General features: G+C 37.3%; 1 protein-coding gene across 3 annotated transcripts; it reads right to left on the bottom strand.

Moving 5' to 3' along the window:
- Window positions 1-1,079: 1,079 nt before the first annotated feature.
- TMEM60 (transmembrane protein 60) lies at window positions 1,080-22,064 on the bottom strand. Of its 3 annotated transcripts, none has more exons than XM_053716528.1 (3): window positions 21,842-22,064; window positions 12,527-15,674; window positions 1,080-3,123 (listed from the first exon to the last, which is right to left on the bottom strand). In XM_053716528.1, the coding sequence occupies exon 3, from the start codon at window positions 3,065-3,067 to the stop codon at window positions 2,663-2,665; it is 405 nt and encodes a 134-aa protein (XP_053572503.1). In that variant the 5' UTR covers window positions 3,068-3,123; window positions 12,527-15,674; window positions 21,842-22,064; the 3' UTR covers window positions 1,080-2,662. The 3 variants fall into 3 exon arrangements, with proteins under 3 accessions (XP_053572503.1, XP_053572504.1, XP_053572502.1); XM_053716529.1 differs by having other exon boundaries at window positions 12,527-12,653; XM_053716527.1 differs by lacking the exon at window positions 12,527-15,674 and having other exon boundaries at window positions 21,842-22,009.
- Between the last annotated feature and the right edge of the window lie 183 nt (window positions 22,065-22,247).

Genomic DNA, 22,247 nt, shown 5'->3' with positions numbered 1-22,247 from the left:
AAAGGAAAATTAAACAATCTTACCGGAATCTATGCCCTGGAACAGTAACACGGTCCTTCAAGTGTGACAGATAGTAGCCTCACTTCTGACATGGACTTGAGTGAAGAAAGCAGGCAGTGAAACTCGTCAACGCTGATTGCTTATGGAGCTGTTGATATGAGTCGGGATGGTTTTGAAGAAAGACACTCCCTGCATCTCCGGACTCCAACTTTCATCCAAGCTATCACTGAAAGGCTGACAGGACGACTTAAAACTCCAGTCCCATCTCGAACATAAGAGACTATTCCATTATCTTCTAACACTTCTCTGCCAACCTCCTGTGACGAAAGGCAAAGAATGACTGGGGGATGAGGGAAGTGTGGGAGGTATTTAAGCCTTTGGAAGGGGTGTCTTTGCCTTCTCCTGGTGGCCAGGTTCTGTATTTCCCAAAATTAATTAATGCAGCTGTGGACTCTCCCCATTTTAAGAAGAAAATATAATTTATACTTACCTGATAAATTAATTTTTTCATGGTGGTGAGAGTCCATGAGATTTACAATTTCTTTTATGTTTGTTATTTTTTTTAATCAATTAACACACACACACGCATGCCCACAATACCCATAATGTCCCTGTTCAAATCCACTAGAGAAACACATTTTTCTATGATTTTTTAGCACACAGGTGAATTGCACACACCTATATACACTTTAAAAAGAGAAAAAATAAAATAGAGGCCCTTCAACATCTAAAGTTTGTCATAATTGTGTTATTTTCAGGAGCTAATAATCTTGAGGAGTTTTAATGGCAGAAGCATTTTTGTATTGTGATTACTAGAAACAAAAACACTTACAATATATTCAGAAATAATATACTGCTGATAAACAAGTGCAAGATTGAACAACCCCTAGGTGTTTAACAAACAGTTTAAGTCAGCATGAGCGGCAATGCACTACTGGGAGCTAGCTGAGCAAATCTGGTAAAGGAATGACAAGGGGTATGTGTGTAGCCACCAATCAGCAGTAAGTTCCCCGTAGTATATTGCTGCTCCTCAGCCTATGTATGCTTTTCAACAAAGGATAATAAGAACACAAAAGCACTTATCTGAACCATGAACGTTTTAATTTAAGTTTCATGTCCCGTTAAGCGTCATACGTACATTACTAATTAATGGAAACAAAATGTGTAATTGCCAGTTTTTAAGTAGTAAAGGAATCTTCTTTGGTGCCATTATGCAAAATCTTTAAACTTGAGGAGACTGGAAAAACATATTACAGCTTTAAATATGCAAACCACTTGCATTTTAAAAGGGACAGTAAAAACATTGCAATTACAAGAGATTTCTGTTGTGTTGCTATAGAATAACTGTCATCAACCAAGTCTTAAAACCTTAAAGGGACACTGAACCCACATTTTTTATTTTGTGATTCAGAAAGAGCATGACATTTTAAGCAACTTTCTAATTTACTCCTATTATCAAAATGTTCTTTATTCTCTTGGTATCTTTATTTGAAATGCAAGAATGTAAGTTTTGATGCCGGCCCATTTTTGGTGAACGACCTAGGTTTTCCTTGCCGATTGGTGGATAAATTCATCCACCAATCAAAGTGCTGTCCAGTTTGTAGGAGGCATGGCATAACAGCACAATACATACAGTATGTGTGTGTTTGTGTGTATGTATATGTATGTATATATATATATATATATATATATATATATATATATATATGCTGTATTAGGCTACGTGTGATTTTTTTAAAATTTTGGGATGGTGGTGTGCCACAGGATTTTTTAATGTAAAAAAGTGTGCCACGGCAAAAAAAAAGGTTAAAAATCACTGCTCTATCTGAATCACGAATGAAAAATTCTGGGTTCAGAGTCCCTTTAACATCCCATTTACTGCAATTATTTATCAATAGCCAAACACCACCCACTATTTGCAGACTAAAGCCCAGATTGACTCCTCCAAATAAGGCAGACAACAAGGCTAGCCCTAATCATAAAGTTAGTATAAAATGCACTGTTTTACAGTTATCTGATAAATCCAATTAGGGACAGATATGTAGCAGATTTAGCCTTGAGAAGTCAGCAGGGTATATTTCAAGTTCTGGGAATTAGAAATTGCTCAATTTTCAGAGCTAAATGACATGAAAAGAGGCAAAATAAATAATGAAAGTATATTGCAAAGTTGTTTCATTATACAAAACTTAACATTTTATATAAAAATCTCAAAGTGCTTACTTTTCATTTAAGCCATACAGCTGGGTTAGAGCAAATTCTCTTTACAATGGAATCAAGCAGAAAACATGTAAGGGCCAGAGAGGAGGTATGTTTATTAGGTTATAGTATACATTTGTTTAAAAAAAAACACACTACATTTTCTCCTTAAAATCCTCTTGCTGGATCCTTCATTTTCTCTATGTGTGTAAAACTAAACATTTATATCTCTGGGAAATAAATGTATGTATAGGTTATTTGACAGCACTAAACTGTAAAAGTCATACCATGGAACTCATTTAAATAATATTTATTTACATATTTTACAAAAGCCAAAAAAAAAAAAAAAAAAAAAAAAAAGTTAAATATGTAAAACGTAAAGTGCCAGGTGACCTGGTATCTGTGTACATGAACTATATAGTTGGATTTTCTGTGAGGATAATACACAGAGCGTGCAAGACCGGAGCTAGTCTCTTCTCACATAGAACACATTGTATCCAAGTTCAATTAGTCCTCCAATAAGCAAAATCCATAATGGAATAAACACAAAATATAAATTCATATTTGCAAACTTTTCCAGCTTGGCACACAGAGCTAGGCAGAATGCCAATTTCAGTAGCATAGCTGTAAGATACCACGACTTTTTCTTCATGTTTTGCGCATTATTCCTAGGATCGTATCCAGATCTACACTTTCCAGCCATCTTTACAATCAGCATGACAATAAGTATGGTGTCAAATATCCAGACTGGAATAAAGATGATAAACCAGCTCCAGGGGGCCTTCTCATCCAGCTTCAACACCAACATGATCAAAAAGAGTAAAGTAAAAAGCCAGGTGAGCAAAACTCTCTGTGCCAGGGACATTCTCATTTAAACAGATTTAGAGGGAGCTTCCAGCCTAAAAGAAGGGATATATTTGCCCTGTGCTGAGGAGAAAAAAAAAAAAAAAGAACAATTATCATTAGTTTATGTCTGATGCATATGCACTAATATATGCACAAGGATGGCAAACTGCCATAAACTGTATTCTTATGATAATATATTAACTGGAATTACATAGTGGTGTGCATTTATGTTGAAATTATTTTTATTAGAGCGTTTTCCAATGAGTCAGTTAACAACATACATTTAACCAGTATAAGTCAAATAACAAATTGTTAAAGTAGATTGCATCAAACGTCACATATCATTACATTCAATTAGGCAAGAAGTGTCTCACCTCTTATAAAGAACTTCACTATTGCTTCTATATTTCTTCCTGCATTAGCCCGCATTTACAATCTGGATCACATCGAGATGTATTTTCTTTCATGTAATTGGCAAGAGTCCATGAGCTAGTGACGTATGGGATATACAATCCTACCAGGAGGGGGCAAAGTTTCCCAAACCTCAAAATGCCTATAAATACACCCCTCACCACACCCACAATTCGGTTTTACAAACTTTGCCTCCTATGGAGGTGGTGAAGTAAGTTTGTGCTAAGATTTCTACGTTGATATGCGCTTCTCAGCATTGTTGAAGCCCGATTCCTCTCAGAGTACAGCGAATGTCAGAGGGACGTGAAGGGAGTATCACTTATTTGAATACAATGATTTCCCTAACGGGGGTCTTTTTCATAGGTTCTCTGTTATCGGTCGTAGAGATTCATCTCCTACCTCCCTTTTCAGATCGACGATATACTCTCAATTTACCATTATCTCTACTGATAACTGTACTGGTACGGCTATCTGCTATATGTGGATGGGTGTCTTTTGGTAAGTATGTTTTTTATTTCTTAAGACACCTCAGCTATGGTTTGGCACTTTATGCATTTATATAAAGTTCTAAATATATGTATTGTACTTATATTTGCCATGAGTCAGGTTCATGTATTTCCTTCTGCAGACTGTCAGTTTCATATTTGGGGAATATAAACATCTTTTAAAATGAAATTTATTTCTTACCTGGGGTTTAGTCTTTTTTTCAATTGACTACTTCTTACAAATTGCGGGCGGTATTAGGTCCGCGGGTGCGAGAAATGCTAAACTTTATTGCGTCATTCTTGGTGCGAAATTTTTTTTGGCGCAAAAAAGTACGTCTATGACGCAAGTTAGTCATTTCCGGCGTCATACTTGACGCAACCGTGTGAAAGGTCTTGGCGTCATTAGTGACGCGAGTGTGTCATTTCCGGTTATTTTTGGCACCAACAACATAATAATTTATCCTGTTCTGATGAGGATCTATCTGATACAGACAAATCTACTTATTTATTTCAAATAGAGTATATGCGTTCTTTATTAAAAGAAGTGTTAATTACTTTGGATATTGAGGTAACCAGTCCTCTTGACGTTCAGTCTAATAAACGTTTAAATGCTGTTTTTAAACCTCCTGTGGTTTCTCCAGGGGTTTTTCCTATTCCGGAGGCTATTTCTGATATGATTTCTAAGGAATGGAATAAGCCAGGTACTTATTTTATTCCTTCTTCAAGGATTAAAAAAAATTGTATCCTTTACCAGCAAAATCTATAGTGTTTTGGGAAAATATCCCCAAAATTGATGGGGCTATTTCTACTCTTGCTAAACGTACCACTATTCCTATGGAAGATAGTACTTCCTTTAAGGATCCTTTAGATAGGAAGCTTGAATCTTATCTAAGGAAGGCCTATTTATATTCAGGTCATCTTCTCAGACCTGCAATTTCTTTGGCTGATGTTGCGGGTGCATCAACTTTCTGGTTGGAGAATTTAGCGCAACAGGAATTGGATTCTGACTTATCTAGCATTATTCGCTTACTGCAATATGCTAATCATTTTATTTGTGATGCTATTTTTGATATTATCAAAATTGATGTTAGATCCATATCTTTAGCTATTTTAGCTAGAAGAGCTTTGTGGCTTAAATCTTGGAATGCTAATATGACATCTAAATCACTATCTCTTTCTTTCCAAGGTAATAATTTATTTGGTTCCCAGTTGGATTCTATTATTTCAACCGTTACTGGGGGAAAGGGAGTTTTTCTGCCTCAGGATAAAAAAACCTAAGGGTAAATCTAAGGCTTCTAACCGTTTTCGTTCCTTTCGTCAGAATAAGGAACAAAAACTCAATCCTTCCCCCAAGGAATCTGCCTCCAATTGGAAGCCTTCCTCAATTTGGAATAAATCCAAGCCTTTTAGGAAACCAAAGTCAGCCCCTAAGTCCGCATGAAGGTGCGGCCCTCATTCCAGCTCAGCTGGTAGGGGGCAGATTAAGGTTTTTCAAGGATATTTGGATAAAATCTGTTCAAAATCAATGGATTCAGGGCATTGTCTCTCAAGGGTATTGAATAGGATTCAGAGTAAGACCTCCGGTGAGTAGATTTTTTCTCTCACGTATCCCAGTAAATCCAGTAAAAGCTCATGCTTTCCTGAAGTGTGTTTCAGACCTGGAGTCTTCAGGGGTAATCATGCCAGTTCCTCTTCTGGAACAAGGTTTGGGGTTTTAATCAAATCTATTGATTGTCCCAAAGAAGGAAAATTTATTCAGACCAGTTCTGAATCTGAAAATTTTGAATCGTTATGTAAGAGTACCAACTTTCAAGATGGTGACTATAAGGACTATTCTGCCTTTTGTTCAGCAAGGACATTATATGTCCACAATAGACTTGCAGGATGCATACCTTCATATTCCGATTCATCCAGAACATTTTCAGTTTCTGAGATTCTCTTTTCTAGACAAGCATTACCAATTTGTTGCTCTTCCATTTGGCCTAGCAACAGCTCCAAGAATCTTTTCAAAGGTTCTGGGTGCCCTACTCTCTGTAATTAGAGAACAGGGTATTGCGGTGTTCCCTTATTTGGACGATATCTTGGTACTAGCTCAGTCTTTACGTTCTGCAGAATCTCACATGAATCAACTAGTGTTGTTTCTTCGGAAACACGGTTGGAGGATCAATTTACCAAAACGTTTCTTGATTCCTCAGACAAGGGTCACCTTTTTAGGCTTCCAGATAGAGACAGAGTCATGGACACTGAATCTAACAGACAAGAGACGTTTAAAATTGGTTGCAGCCTGATGGCATGGAAGTTTTAGGTCTCATGACTGCAGCATCGGACGTGATCCCCATTGCTCGTTTTCACATGAGACCTCTTCAGCTTTGTATGCTGAATCAATGGTGCAGGGATTATACAAAGATATCACAATTAATATCCTTAAATCCCAATGTACAACACTCTCTGACATGGTGGATAGATCCCCATCGTTTAGTTCAAGGGGCTTCTTTTGCTCGGTCAACCTGGACTATGATCACAACAGATGCGAGTCTTTCAGGTTGGGGAGCTGTTTGGGGATCTCTGACAGCACAAGGGGTTTGGAAATCTCAAGAGGCGAGATTACCAATAAATATTTTAGAACTCCGTGCAATTCTCAGAGCTCTTTCGTTTTGGCCTCTGTTAAAGAGAGAACCGTTCATTTGTTTTCAGAAAGACAATATCACAACAGTGGCATATGTCAATCATCAGGGTGGGACTCACAGTCTCCAAGCTATGAAAGAAGTATTTTCGAATACTTGTTTGGGCAGAATCCAGCTCCTGTCTAATCTCTGCGGTGCATATCCCAGGTGTAGACAATTGGGAAGCGGCTTATCTCAGCCGCCAGACTTTACATCCAGGGGAGTGGTCTCTCCATCCAGATGTGTTTTCTCAGATTGTTCAGATGTGGGGTCTTCCAGAGATAGATCGCATGGCCTCTCATCTAAACAAGAAACTTCCCAGATATCTGTCCAGGGATGTTCAGGCGGAAGCAGTGGATGCGCTGACACTTCCTTGGTGTTATCATCCTGCTTACATGTTCCCGCCTCTAGTTCTCCTTCCAAGAGAGTGATTTCCAAAATCATCATGGAACAATCATTTGTGTTGCTGGTAGCGCCAGCATGGCCACACAGGTTTTGGTATGCGGATCTGGTTCGGATGTCCAGTTGCCCGCCTTGGCCACTTCCGTTACGGCCAGACCTACTATCTCAAGGTCCGTTTTTCCCATCAGGATCTCAAATCATTAAATTTGGAGGTATGGAAATTGAACGCTTAGTACTAAGTCATAGAGGTTTCTCTGACTCAGTGATTAATACTATGTTACAAGCTCGTAAATCTGTCTCTAGAAAGATTTATTAGAGTTTGGAAGACTTACATTTCATGGTGTTCTTCTCATAAAATTTTCTTGGCATTCTTTTAGAATTCCTAGAATTTTACAGTTTCTTCAGGATGGTTTGGATAAGGGTTTGTCTGCAAGTTCCTTGAAAGGACAAATCTCCGCTCTGTTTTATTTCACAGTACAGGCTTTAGTTCGTATTAAGCCTGTCATTAAATCAATTTCTCCTCCTTGGAGTCTTAAAGGATTACTTTCTGTTATAATTTTTAAGCTAAACAACCAACATATTAAAGTTAATAAACATTAATTAAAACCTACTGACCTATATTTTCTCCAAAACGAAGTTTCATAATGTTCTGAAAGTTATATCTTTTATTCGCCGATGATGTCATGTTATCCTGCCCACTATTTTCAGCACTGCCTGTTCAAAATACTTAAACCAATAACTTTGTGTTTAAAGCGCCATTTTGAAACCTAGGTATTGTAAGCGGATTGGTACAGAGCAAAGGATACCCACGGAGTGGGTTTGGAAAACAATTAAATTTGCAGACAAGATTTCTGATATACGATAGAGATATGTTAATGAAATGCTATTGATAAAAAGCGTATTTGGGGTAGTTAGTTAGTTAGTAACAGGCATAGAAAATATTTACTTACAGTGGCCCTTTAATTTGGTTCTGAAGGCTTTACAGGCTCCTCCATTTGAGCTTATGCATTCTTTGGACATTAAACTACTTTCTTGGAAAGTGTTGTTCCTTTTGGCCCTCTTATCTGCTAGAAGAGTTTCTGAGCTATCTGCTCTTTCTTGTGAATCTCCTTTTTTGATTTTTCATCAGGATAAGGCGGTTTTGCGGACTTCATTTGAATTTTTACCTAAGGTTGTGAATTCTAACAACATTAGTAGAGAAATTGTGGTGAGAGCTTTGAAATATTATTTTGAAGCTACTAAAGATTTCAGGAAGACTTCTAGTCTATTTGTTATATTTTCTGGTCCTAGGAATCAGAAGGCCTCTGCCATTTCCTTGGCCTCTTGGTTAAAGCTTTTGATTCTTCAAGCTTATTTGGAGTCGGGTCAAGCCCCGCCTCAGAGAATTACAGCTCATTCTACTAGATCAGTCTCCACTTCGTGGGCTTTTAAGAATGAAGCTTTAGTTGATCAGATTTGCAAAGCAGCGACTTGATCCTCTTTGCATACATTTACTAAATTCTACCGTTTTGATGTATTTGCTTCTTCGGAAGTAGTTTTTAGTAGAAAAGTTCTTCAGGCAGCTGTCTCAGTTTGATTCTTCTGCTTTTGATTTAAGTTTTTTCTTTCAAATGAAAATAAACTTATTTTTTTGGGTTGTGGACTAATTTTTTCAGCGGTATATGGCTGTTTTTATTTTATTCCATCCCTCTCTAGTGACTCTTTGAGTGGAAGACTCCACATCTTGGGTATTGATATCCCATGTCACTAGCTCATGGACTCTTGCCAATTACATGAAAGAAAACATAATTTATGTAAGAACTTACCTGATAAATTCATTTCTTTCATATAAGCAAAAGTCAAAAGCACAATTATTTCCAAATTTCCTTTGTTGATGCTTTCTACTCCTTTCTTTATCACCCCACTGCTTGGCTATTCGTTAGACTGAATTGTGGGTGTGGTGAGGGATGTATTTATAGGCATTTTGAGCTTTGGGAAACTTTGCCCCTCCTGGTAAGATTGTATATCCCATATGTCACTAGCTCATGGACTCTTGCCAATATGAAAGAAATGAATTTATCAGGTAAGTTCTTACATAAATTATGTTATTCTCATTTAAAAAAAAATAAAGATTTCACAATATACAAAATATAGTCATTTCGTTTCAAACCCTCCCATGAGTCTCCTTGGTCCCGGCTCTCCACCATATTTCCCTCAAGGGTAAAGCTTAGTAGAAAGCATAACCTAAACTCTCCGTCTATTCCTATTTTCGTGGAACATTATGAAGGGTTCCCATTGTACGAGAAAGCTATCTCTTGTGTTCAAAGTCTCAGCTACCATGCTGGCCATATTATAGTGGTGCTTTATTTTATTATAAATATTAGAGAAATCTGGTGGTGTATTTTTCCCAGTGTTGGGCCAGACTTATTCTCACGACTGTACAGATGATCATAGCTAATTTATGGCATCTTTTTGAGAGCTGTGGTATCTTAAAATGTAATAAGGCTTGTTCAGGCGTGAGGACTATTTGTGTTTGAAAAATTGAGCTCAAGAGAGCAGAAGATGTTTGGGCCAACACTTCTCTAACTTTGATACAGTGCCACCACATGTGTATAAACTAACCCCTTTCCCCACAATCTCTATAGCATAAATGTTGGAGTTGGTTTTCCCCTTCTACAAACCTAGTCGGGTGGAGGTACCACCTAAATGCCACCTTTATATAATTCTCCTTGAGAGACGCGTTCTGTGAAAATGAAAGACCACTGGTCAGATTATCAACCCAGGTTTTAAGGGGCCAGGTGGTGTCCAAATCTTTTTCCCATCTCATCATAAGCAAAGACTTATTCAAAGAATATTTGCTTTTAAGTAACCGAAATGTGTTATTTGTAAAGAATTTAAAAAGTTACTTGAGATTTCTTGTACTCTTGATTTCAATTGCAGGTAATGAAACCATATATTGCGATCAGTAGGGTCAAGATCTCTATATTGTGTGTAGGATATTAGATTATTGTCTATTATCACATCGGCTATTCTATAAAGGCCCTTGTTAGCACATTTCTGTCGGACTATCAGACTGATAGAGGACTGTGGTAATACTAGGGGTGTTGTTCTGGACTTGGTCTGAATAAGCGTGTGCCTTGCATTTAGCGTCTTCCACAGATATAGGGTGTGGGAGATTGCCAGAAATTTGCTTTGTAAGGGGTGTCTGAAGCTCTTAGGAGCCCATAGTAGAATTAGGATATGATTACTTTCTAATACGTCTGCCTCAATATTTACCTATTGCGCCTCTTGTTTACCTTTAAACCAATGTAATGACTAGGCCAATCTAGCCGCCTGGTAATAATAGTGGTGTACATTTAAAGGAACAACTTCCAAAACTGAAATGTGAGTGGCATTTCAGTTTTGGATAAAACCAAAATATTAATGTATTTGAAAACATTCTTACGGTTTCCTTTGGAATATGCTTCTACCTCTTGTTAATATGTAAAATATGACTCTTGGGAGTCTCGCTAAATGTCATAACCAGACGTGGACTCCCTGCCCAGTGTGCCTAGGGGGATATGGCTGCACCGCACTGACGAGGCACAAAAAAAACAAAAAAAGGCCAAAACTATTGGGCTTGCCATGTTCTTTGTTCAGAGAAGGATTGTCTGATATTTTGGAGCTGAACTGACCTATATAGGCGGGATCAGACTGATATACTTCAGGAAAGTTGCCAAAGAGAGGCAATTCCTGGGTGGCAATTTGCCAGACAACTATTGAGCCATCATTTGTTCCTGTTTGAGCGCTTCTACTTGTTGCTAATATGCTGTGCATGCCATCCTCATTCAAACACTGTGCCTGCTCATAGAGCTGGGGGTGGTATTGATAAAGTTTGTATTATACCAGCCACTGCTGACTATCTGTGCAAGTGTGACATTTAAATCGTGATGCTTGTGAATGCCAATAACACAGTAATACATTTAGGATAAGATTTTTTTTGCTGATAGACAAATACTACAAAAGTGGTTCTATTTAAAATTGAAATACCACCTGCATATTTCAGTTTTGACTTATGTACCTTTTTTAACCCCTTAGTAACCAGACCATTTTTCAATTTTCTTACCGTTAAAGTGAATATAAATTGTGAGGATAAAGTGCCCATTTTTAAAAAAATTTGATTAAAAACAGGGGCACTTTAATTCATCAAAATTTACATTTCACTAGTGTGAAAATACTTACACCTTTTAATCCTGACAGCCGCTCCAGCTTCCCCCCGGTCGTCGCAAGCCTCTTCCTACGTCATAAATGACAGTGTCTGATTCAACGCCGTGATTGGAGGAAGCCGGATTCCTTATTTTAGACCCTAGAAGAGGTTTTGCGACGGGCGGAGGATGCGATGCAGCGGCTGTCAAGATTAAAAGGCAAGTATTTTCACAACACGAGTGAAATGTAAATTTTAATGAATTAAAGTGTCCCTGTTTTTAATCAAATTTTTTTAAAAAATGGGCACTTTATCATCAAAGTTTACATTCACTTGAGACCAGGGCTATTTTTAAATTTCTGCGGTGTTTGTGTTTAGCTGTAATTAACTTTGACCCCCAAAATCTGTTACACATCTACAACCACCAAAAAACACCCATGCTAAATAGTTTCTAAATTTTGTCCTGTGTTTAGAAATACCCAATGTTTACATGTTCTTTGCAAGTTATAGGGCAATAAGTACAAGTAGCACTTTGCTATTTCCAAACCAGTTTTTTTTTTCAAAATTAGCGATCGTTACATTGTAACACTGATATCTGTCAGGAATCCCTGAATAACCCTTCACATGTATATATACATTTTTTTCAGTAAACAACCCAAAGTATTGATCTAGGCCCATTTTGGTATATTTCATGCCACCATTTCACCGCCAAATGCAATCAAATAAAAAAAAAAATTAAAAAAAAATTGTTCACTTTTTCACAATTTTAGGTTTCTCACCCGCCCTCACACATTGCGTGTAGCTGTCGCGCGCGCCCAGAACAGCTGCTGGAACTGCTCCAGCGATTGGCCGCCTCCCTGCTATGGCTCCCGCCCACCAACAGAGTGACTCTATGCATCGGGGGGGGGGGAAACAAAAAGGGTATTGCAGGATGCCTTAATATTGAGGCATCACTGCAATACCCTATAAGCATCTGGAAGTGATCACGATCGCTTCCAGCGCTTGAAAAAGGATGTGCAGGGTACGTCCTTGGTCATTAACTAGCAGTTTTTGTAGGATGTACCCTGCACGTCCTTGGTCGTTAAGGGGTTAACCAACAATTGTCTAACAGAGTCCATTCCCATATTTGCAGCTTGTAGGCTCAAGTTAAAGGGGTAGTCTAGTGAAAACTTTACTGATTCAAATAGGGCAGGGGTCAGCAACCTTGGCTCTCCAGTTATTTTAGAACTAGGTTTCCCATGATGCATAAAATGAATGTAAACATGAGCATAGTCGCTCAAGTCATAGGATAGAATTAAAAAAATGAATGAGACTTTCATTCACCAAATGTGTAGTATATACTTATCTTCTGAGATTTGTACCTTGTAATGCAAGAAAGATAAGCGCCGTTCCTCTGCCCACCATGTTCTTCAATTGATTGACAGATTACTCATCTGCAATCCACTAATCGTTGTTTCCTCTTCCCGACGTTAGGACGTTCCATGCCATCTTAAAGGGACAGTCAAGTCCAAAAGAAACTTTCATGTTTTAAATAGGGCATGCAATTTTAAACAACTTCCCAATTTACTTTTATCACCAATTTTGCTTTGTTATCTTGGTATTCTTAGTTGAAAGCTAAAACTAGGAGGTTCATATGCTAATTTCTTAGACCTTGAAGACTGCCTCTAATCTGAATACATTTTGACCACTAGAGGGCATTAGTTCACATGTTTCATATAGATAACATTGAGCTCATGCAGTAAAGTGACCTAGGAGTGAGCACTGATTGGCTAAACTGCATGTCTGTCAAAAGAACTGAAATAAGGGGGCAGTCAGCAGAAGCTTAGATACAAGATAATTACAGAGGTAAAGCCTGTATTATTATAACTGTGTTGGTTATGCAAAACTGGGGAATGGATAATAAAGGGATTATCTTTCTTCTTAAACAACAAAAATTCTGGTGTTGACTGTCCCTTTGCGTCATTAAGACAGCATGGAACATCTTAGCTGTTTGGCTGTATTGAAGCCAACAAGGCTTTGTGAATGGGATTGCGGCTTGGAGGGCGTGCCTAGCATCATAGGGACGCCCCCTTACCTGATCCCATCATTGAAATCTTGCGATCAGAGAATGTTGAAATCTCGCAAACAGAGAGTGTTGTTCCGATGTAGACAAATTAACCCAGTCATTAAAGGGTTAAAGTCAGTAGAATAAATCAGAAGCCTATGGGATGTTGTGCTCAGGCAGACCAGACTAAAGAACAATTTATCAGCAGCTCTTGTACAAGATACAAAATAATCCTTCAGAGTGTGCTGACATTCAAACTAATGTTTTAGCTGGTAAAGCTTTTGCTAGTCTTTATTGCCCATGACTTCCCAGTTAAAAACAAACAAAACAAGAATTCTAAACAAATGCACAAAATGTATGTTTGCCTTTAATCCTTGCAAAAAAAATAAAAACATGCCCCAAACAGCTCACCATAAGGGAATCTATGTCGTATGCATAATTTTCAGTTTCACTTAGAGTTGTGCATTCAGATGCTTCAGTAGCATATGAATGCAGAAGAAGGTGGCTGCTCGTGCTATTCGGCTCTTTTCAAAGCCACATTTATTCTTGTAAAAGTACACACTAAGGTCTGGATTTGATTTGGCATCATCTGAATGCACACCCTTACTTTTAGTATACTATTGTTATCAGATATTAAATCGTACTTATAAAAAGGAAAGCTCTAATTACCTTTAGTTTATTTAAATTAAGGCTATTAAAGATACTTGAAAATAACACAACTGCAGTAATGGAACAAATATATTTTATCATCATCATAAGGTTCCAGCTACATGCAAACATGATGTAATGTCAGCTAGTTGTTCCCCACTGTCCTTTTTACTAACAATGATAGTCAAATATTAAACTGCCCTATGTTGACAGAACAGTACATTTTTGCTACACTGCACCCTCTATATCAGCAAGATCTGGGCCACCATAGTTGTACAGCAACACTCTCAGACAACTTGCTGCAGCATTATTTCCGGCATGGGTCATACAGCACACTGCAGACAGTTATTCGGATGATGTAATGCTGCTGCCAGTGGCAGAAGTAGGTTTATTCCTTCATTTTTTTTCTATTTAAAAGGAACATGAAACCCAACGTTTTTATTTCATGATTCAGATAGATCATGCAATTTTTAACAGTATTCTAATTTACTTTTTTGCAAAATCTGACAGCAAGAAACAAAAAAAGGAGAAATCAAACATGGATGCTGCTTTGTATAACAATATGGCAATTATTTTAGGATCAGACTATGTAGCAATATACTGCATATGAAGAGGGAAGCGCGCTACTAGGAACGAACAACAGCTCATCAGCTTGTTCTATGACGAGTTACCACCCATGAGCAGCCTCTTTTAGCCCAGTTGTGCTTTTCACAGAGGAAAACTTTCCTGAAGTACATCAGTCTGATGCTGCCAAGGTCAGTCCAGTCACGAAATTCTCCTCTGAACGACGAACATGACAACCCCAGACTATCTTTTCGCCGTTCTATGGGCCTCGTCAGTGAGGTGCAGCCACATTCCCGTAAGCACACTGAGCAAGGAGTCCACGTCTGGCCCCCCCCCCCCAATCACTCTTAGGGAGACCTCCTCAGGGTGATAAAAATTTGCATAGGAAGAGAGAAGCGCTCTACCAGGAACGAACAACAGCTCAGTAGCTTGTTCTATGGCGAGTTACCACCTAGAAGCAGCCTCTTTTAGCCCAGTTGTGCTATGTACCAATATAATCTTGACCATCTTTGTCTTAAAGGGACATAAGACCCATTTTTTTTCCCTTTCATGATTCAGATGGCGCACGCATAAACAACTTTACAATTTACTTCTGTTAAATGGCAAGGATGTAAGTTCAGCAGTGTGCACATGCCTGCAGCACTATATGGCAGCAGTTTTGCAACAATGTTATACATTTGCAGGAGCACTAGACGGCTGCACTGTCTCCTGTCATGTAGTGCTTCAGGCATGTGCACGCTACCTACCTAGGTATCCCTTCAACAAAGAATATCATGAGAAGGAATAATAAAAAATATGTTGGGTTTAATGTCCCTTTAACTATGAATTAGATATTTTTTACACCTCAGTAGACAAGACACACACACAAAAAAAAACTATAAACTTCTATTATCTATTACTTGCCTTTGTTCCTTTGGTATCTTTTGTTGAAAGCAGGGACGTAAGCTCAGGAGCATGCACGTCTAGAGCACTATATGGCAGCAGTTTTAGCAAGAATGTTATTCATTTATAAAAGAACTAAATGGAAGCACTATTTCCTGGCATGCACTGCTACAAACACCTACCTATGTATCTCTTCAACAAAGAATACCATGGGAACAAAGCAAAATGTGCTAATAGAAGTAAACTGGAAATTTGTTTGAAATTGTGTGCTCTGTCTGTATCACAAACGATAACATTTTAGGTTTCATATCCCTTTAAAATAATAATGTTAATTTGTCATGGTTCTCTCTATGTACTGGTGTTTGAATAAACTGTCAGAAATAAGAGAAGGAAAACTTAGTGTAAATAATTAGATAAGATAATTAGGTCTATTTTCCCTAAAAGCTCAGCCCATCTCATTGGGTCAAATGATCAGAAATAGCTATTCCATATACAAAAATATACCTAAAGGAGCATTTCCCATACATTCTATACTCTGCAGCTGGTAAAACAAGTCATTACAAACACATTAAAGAGATATGAAAGTTAAAATTAAACTTGCACAGAGCATGTAATTTTAAGACACTTAAAATTTTACTTTTATTTTCAAATGTGCTTCGTTCTCTTGGCATCCCTTCTTGAAAAAGAGTATGCACATATCCTACACTAGTGGGAGCTAGCTGCTTATTGGTGCCTGCACACATTTGTATCTTGTGATTGACTAACCAGATGTGTTCATGTAGCTGCCAGTAGTGTAATGCTGTTCCTTCAGAAAAGGATAACAATAGATTGAAGCAAATTTGATAATAGAAGTAAATTGGTATGTTGTTTGAAATTATATGTTCTATTCAAAGCATGAAGAAAATAGTGGTGTTTCCTCTCCATTTAAAGGGACTGTTTACTCAAAATATGTCTCCCCTTTAATTTGTTTCCAATGATCCACTTTACCTGCTGGAGTATATTAAATTGTTTACAAGTATTTCCATTAGCCTTATATTGCCATTTGAAATAGATTATGTAGCCTGTGGTATCCCCACCCATCCTGAAAGTTTTTGGCCTCAAGACCAAGCTTTGTTAACACAGCCAGCAGAAGAAATTACTCTCCCAGTGGGGTATAGAAGAGATAAGGTAATATGTTAATTTTCCATTGTTCTCTCCAAGTATTGGTGATTGGTTTATGGACAGATATAAGATAAAGAAGCAGGTATGTATACACTATGTGATAAAGTAATGAGATCTGATTATACCTACAAGCTCAACCCATTTTATTAGGTTGTGGCTTCAAAACACAAAACGCTAATTCTTATACACAAATAAGCTTTAAAGGGACACTGTACACAAAAAAATTCTTTTGTGATTCAGATTGAGCATGAAATTTTAAGCAACTTTCTAATTTACTCCTATTATCAAATTTTTTTAATTCTCTTGGTATCTTTATTTGAAATGCAAGAATGTAAGTTTAGATGCCGGCCCATTTTTGGTGAACAACCTGGGTTGTCCTTGCTGATTGGTGGATAAATTTATCCACCAATAAAAAAGTGCTGTCCAGAGTACTGAAACAAAAAAAAAGCTTAGATGCCTTCTTTTTCAAATAATGATAGCAAGAGAACGAAGAAAAATTGATAATAGGAGTAAATTAGAAAGTTGCTTAAAATTGCATGCTCTTTCTGAATTACAAAAGAAAAAAGTTGGGTTCAGTATCCCTTTAAAAAAAGCAAATCTCATACATTTTATACTCTGCAGCTGGTAAAAAAAAGTAATTGGAAACACATTAAGGGAAAAACAATTTTATAGTATACTGTCCCTTTAAGCAATACAAAAACCCATTTACAGCATGCCTGGACTGACAACAATAAAAGGAGATTAGATTAACATACTATAGTTTTTATGTAGATAACATTTTATATATTAAAACGGTGCTTGCAAAAGCAAAAAAAAAAAAAAAAAAAAAAAAGTGCATTGTTTTGCAAACCCTTGCAACATGCCCCAAACAGAGAGAGATGCTTTATTGTAGTGCAAAATATGCAATATATTCTAATTTGTTAGAGGATGTAATTTAGCGCTACTGAACCTGCAAGTCTGTGTGTTTAACCACCGGAAAGTCCCATTCAGGAGCCAAAGACAACTGCTGGTCTTAAGCAGGAAACAGCTGGTGTGACCGTTGGCAGCTGCAGTTAAACAACCCTCCGAGAGGCAGAACTTTTCTCCACTTTCTGAGATGAGATCTTTTTAGTGAAAAATTTTCGTTCAATATTGCAATGTGTTTAACTGGAGAATAAAGCATTATATTGCAGCAGTTGAAAATTGCATTGCAAATTAGCTGCAAAAAAGTCTTTTTTTTAAAAAAAGGTCTCGTGAAAAAAAATTCCTGAAAAAATCCAGTCAACAATAAATGCACTGCTGCTCCATTTTTGACTGTTCTCTTCAAACAGCACTTTAAGGAAAACGTACTCAGTGCAGCCAGAGCACAATGCTGTTTGAAATAAACAGCCTGATGCATAGCAGTGCTGCAAAGTGAAAGAGCCAACAGTTCTTGCATGTGTTCCATTCTTTCTGCAGATATTCTGAATTTTCGCCGATGACATCTCAGATCACAGCATGTTCTGCCTTGGGGCCCTCCAACAAAATTAGAGCATTTAATTTTTGCACTATAATCCCCAAGGCAGAACATGCTAGGATCTGAGATATCATCGCAGAAAATGCAGCATGTCTGCAGAAAGAAAGGTACACATGAATGAACTGTTGGCTCTTTGCAGTGCTGCTCTGCATCAGACTATAACTCTTCAAACAGCAATGTGCTCTGGCTGCACTCAGTAAGTTTTCCCTAACAAAGTGCTGTTTGAAGAGAGGTGAGATATGGAGCAGCACTGCAAGGAAGCAGTGCATTTATTGTTGACTGGCTCTCAGGGACATTTTTAAAACAACAATTTCTTTTTTTCTTTTAGCTAATTTGCAATGCAATTGTCAACTGTTGCACTATATTATAAAACTTTAAAAATTGCTTTATTATTTAGTTAATCAACACATTGCAATATTGAACTGGTGCTATAGTGTAACTGCCTAATTTAAATTGATTTTTATTTAAAAATAACCTGCAGAAAATGTTTCATTACAAAAATCTTATCGCAGAAAGTGGAGAAAAGTTCTGGCACAGGGACTATAATATTTGAATACATTACTTTCTGTACTGTGAGCACCATTCAAAACGATCTTCATAAAAAATTGTGTTCCTTTGCACAAAAAATGCAATAAAAATACATATAAATATGATAGCTCTGACAGGTGCACAAGGGTTTTTTTTTCTTTTCTTCATGTGACTTTTAAAGACTTAAATACTTAAAGGGACATAAATCTCATATGCTAAATCACTTGAAACTGATGCAGTATAACTGTAAAAAGCTGACAGGAAAATATCACCTGAGCATCTCTATGTAAAAAAGGGAGATATTTTACCTCACAATTTCCTCAGCTCAGCAGAGTAAGTGCTGTGTAAAAAAAGGTATACTTCAGCAGCAGGTAAAAAAAAAAAAAAAAAAAAAAAAAAGAACAGCAGCCAATTAGCATCAACAGTGCTGAGGTCATTAACTCTTTTACTGTGATCTCATGATATTTCATAGTAAACTTCCTTAAACTGAAAAGGGAAATAACACGAGTGTGCACGAAGCTCACTCCCTTGGTTGTCCCGGGACAGGCATACCGATTTGCTGCTTAAAGTCCTTTACAATGGGAAGTGAATACATTTTGAGGTAAAATATATATATTTTTTTTACATAGAGATGTTCAGGTGATATTTTCTGGTCAGCTTTTTACAGCTATGCTGCATTACTTTCAAGTGTTTCAGCATTTGGGTATCATGGCCCTTTAAGAATGCTGAGGCCAACACAACAAACCAAACACCAAGCAGATTTAAACTGTACCACTTCCTTCTTAAATCCTCTACGCAACCTCAGAGTTGGCAGATTAAAATCACCCCAGACTGATTTGACCTGGGTGACTGACCAGCCCTGATTTTGATCAATTGGAAAAAAAGTGTTCACGTTCCCTTTAAGAAAACAAAGGGGCTTAAAGGGACATTTCAGTCAAAATATAAATGCACATACATAAATTGCATTTTTGAATAGAAACATATTTACAATATACATATATTGCCAAAAAAAAAGCTTCTAGTAAGTTATGTGTTAGCATTTTTCTCTGCACATGCATGTGAAGCATAGCTATTCTCATTTTAAATACTACAGCTGCTCCGAGCCACTGGTGACATAAGCACCGCCACAGAACGGACTCGGCCATCCACAGAGAACTCAGAGGTATATCAGGGAACAAGTGGATTGGGCTTTGAACTCAGCGGACTGGGACTAGCAAAGAATCAGTGAGGGGACTAGCACCGAAGTGTTTGATGGATAGGTTCTTGTGAACTATGGATATACATTTTATTGTTTTTACATTGTGAGTGTTATTTTATTGCGCTTTATTTTAATCATTAAATAATCTACGCTTAAGAGTAGTGTGTGAGCTGTTTGTTTCTCTTTTTTGTTCAGAACCACTGGGGCTTGTATCATATCAGCAATTATGCAAATTAAGTCATTACCAGATAGTGATGTGCAGTTCGGTTCTTCTGGGTGAATCGGTTCATTTCGGACGGTTCGATTAACTGAACCGGTTCATGAACCAATTCACCAGTTCACCTACTGAACATGAGGTAGAGGCTCTACCTCATGTTCAGTAGGTGAACTGTAGAGCCGCAGATTCATTTCCTGCAGTGCTGTATGTAAATGACTCAGTGTACTGTAACTCTAATGAATCATTTAGATAACAGTACACTGATTCAAATAACAGGTCACACTCACAGCGGGTTCTCAACAGACCCCTGCAATTACATTAACCCATTCAGCATCCCATGTTTGTGTGTGTATATATATATATATATATTTGTAGCTGTTGCTAAGTAAAAGTTAGCTTAGATATAGAGGAAGAACAACAAAATATATATATATATATATATATATATATATATATATATATACACACACATATACACAAATATATATATATACACAAACATGGGATGCTGAATGGGTTAATGTAAATGCAGTGGTCTGTTGAGAACTGCTGTGAGTGTGACCTGATATTTGAATCAGTGTACTGTTAGCTAACTCGTATGCAATGAATCTGTCTGTTAACAGTACACTGAGTCTTTGCAAACAGTTCACTTCTTTTGAATCAGTGAACTGTTAACAGACTGATTCATTGCAAACGAGTTAGCTAACAGTACACTGATTCAACAACACTGGTAATATGATCCTAGAGTGAGATTCTGCTGTGTGATTCATTAAAGGAGGAGTTAGCAGAGCAGAACTCACTCTAGGATCGTATTACCAGTGCTGCTGATGACTCAGGAACTGAACTGTTTCAAACGAATCAGTTCAGTCTGATGTACTGATTCATGCAGTTCAGTGAAAAGATCCGGTTCAAATGAACGATTCGTTCATGAACCGGACATCACTATTACCAGACACTAAAAGTACCTTAGGCTCTCTGAGCAAGCGTCGTGTATAAATACAGGTGCCCAGAGCATACTTAAAGGGCCATGATACCTAAATGTTGAAACACTTGAAAGTGATGCAGCATAGCTGTAAAAAGCAGACTAGAAAACATCACCTGGACATCTCTATGTAAAAAAGAAAGATATTTTACCTCAAAATGTTCTAAGTATTCAAACCCCACTGTAAAGGACTTTAAGCAGCAAATAAGTGTGCCTGTCCTGGGACAAGCAAGGGAGTGAGCTTTGTGCACTCATCTTATTTCCCTATTCAGTTTAAGGAAGTTTACTATAAAATCTCATGAGAGTTAAGTGAAATATCATGAGATCACAGTAAAAGAGTTAATGACCTCAGCACTGCTGATTGGCTGCTGTTCATTTATTTTCTTTTTTCAACCTGCAGCTGAAGTATATCTTTTTACACAGGACTTACTCTGGTGAGCTGAGGAAATTGTGAGGTAAAATCTCTTCTTTTTTTACATAGAGATGCTCAGGTGATATTTTCCTGTCAGCTTTTTACCAGTTATATTGCATCAGTTTCAAGTGATTTAGCATATGAGTATTATGTCCCTTTAAGTACACTATAGCTTTTACTAGAAGCATTTTTGTTAATACATGTTTATTGAAAAAATGTTTCTATTCAAAACAGAAATGTCCCTTTAACTAGGGTGCTTAAAAAAATCCATATTCATCTTCAACATAAATTAAAACACTACAAAAGATACTAACATTTTGCTTTTGTTCTAGTCTTCATAAAATACATCACGTTTTGATGTATACCGGACACCTTTTACAAATGTAACTTTGCAGACTCTTTATATTTGATAATGTAGTCAGGTAGGTACCGAAACGTCATGTATTTTACTAAGATTATGGAATAAAAGCGAAGTTATAGTATATATTTTGGAATCCAGTGAATGCTTTCATTTATGTTGAAGCTATATATTTATTCTTACTTACCTCAAGATGACGGACATAGTCTCTAGTACTCCAGCATCCACTAGAGCAAACATATTGACACCAACTCAGTTTATCCACATGAATGTTAAGAAAATGTACTCGCCAGACTGTAAGAGGCCATCGATTTTTTCGGAATGTCTAACTTCCGGACTGCGTCTATCTACAATTGGGTGGTGTAAATGCCAGTCAAAAATTCAACCAATAACAATGCCTGTGATGTCAAAGTGGCTTGCAAGTGTTCAACGAATGACATATAAGTGAAGATGACGTAGAAATTGTGTAACACAATCGCCATATTTGTTTTTGGCAATATTTTGTTTTCCTTGACATTAAACTGTAGTAAAGAAAATCTCAACAAAGGGAAAACATCACGTAGAGATCTTTTGTTTACATCACAAATAACAAT

Source organism: Bombina bombina, chromosome 6, assembly GCF_027579735.1.
Source record: "Bombina bombina isolate aBomBom1 chromosome 6, aBomBom1.pri, whole genome shotgun sequence".
In the NCBI taxonomy this organism is placed as follows: Eukaryota; Metazoa; Chordata; class Amphibia; order Anura; family Bombinatoridae; genus Bombina; species Bombina bombina.
The sequence above is the reverse complement of the archived record's forward strand: the minus strand, read 5'-3'. Positions and strand labels throughout refer to the sequence as shown.

Coding starts and splice junctions, on each gene's coding strand:
- TMEM60 (XM_053716528.1), bottom strand. CDS start 3,067: ATGAGAATGTCCCTGGCACAGAGAGTTTTGCTCACCTGGCTTTTTACT.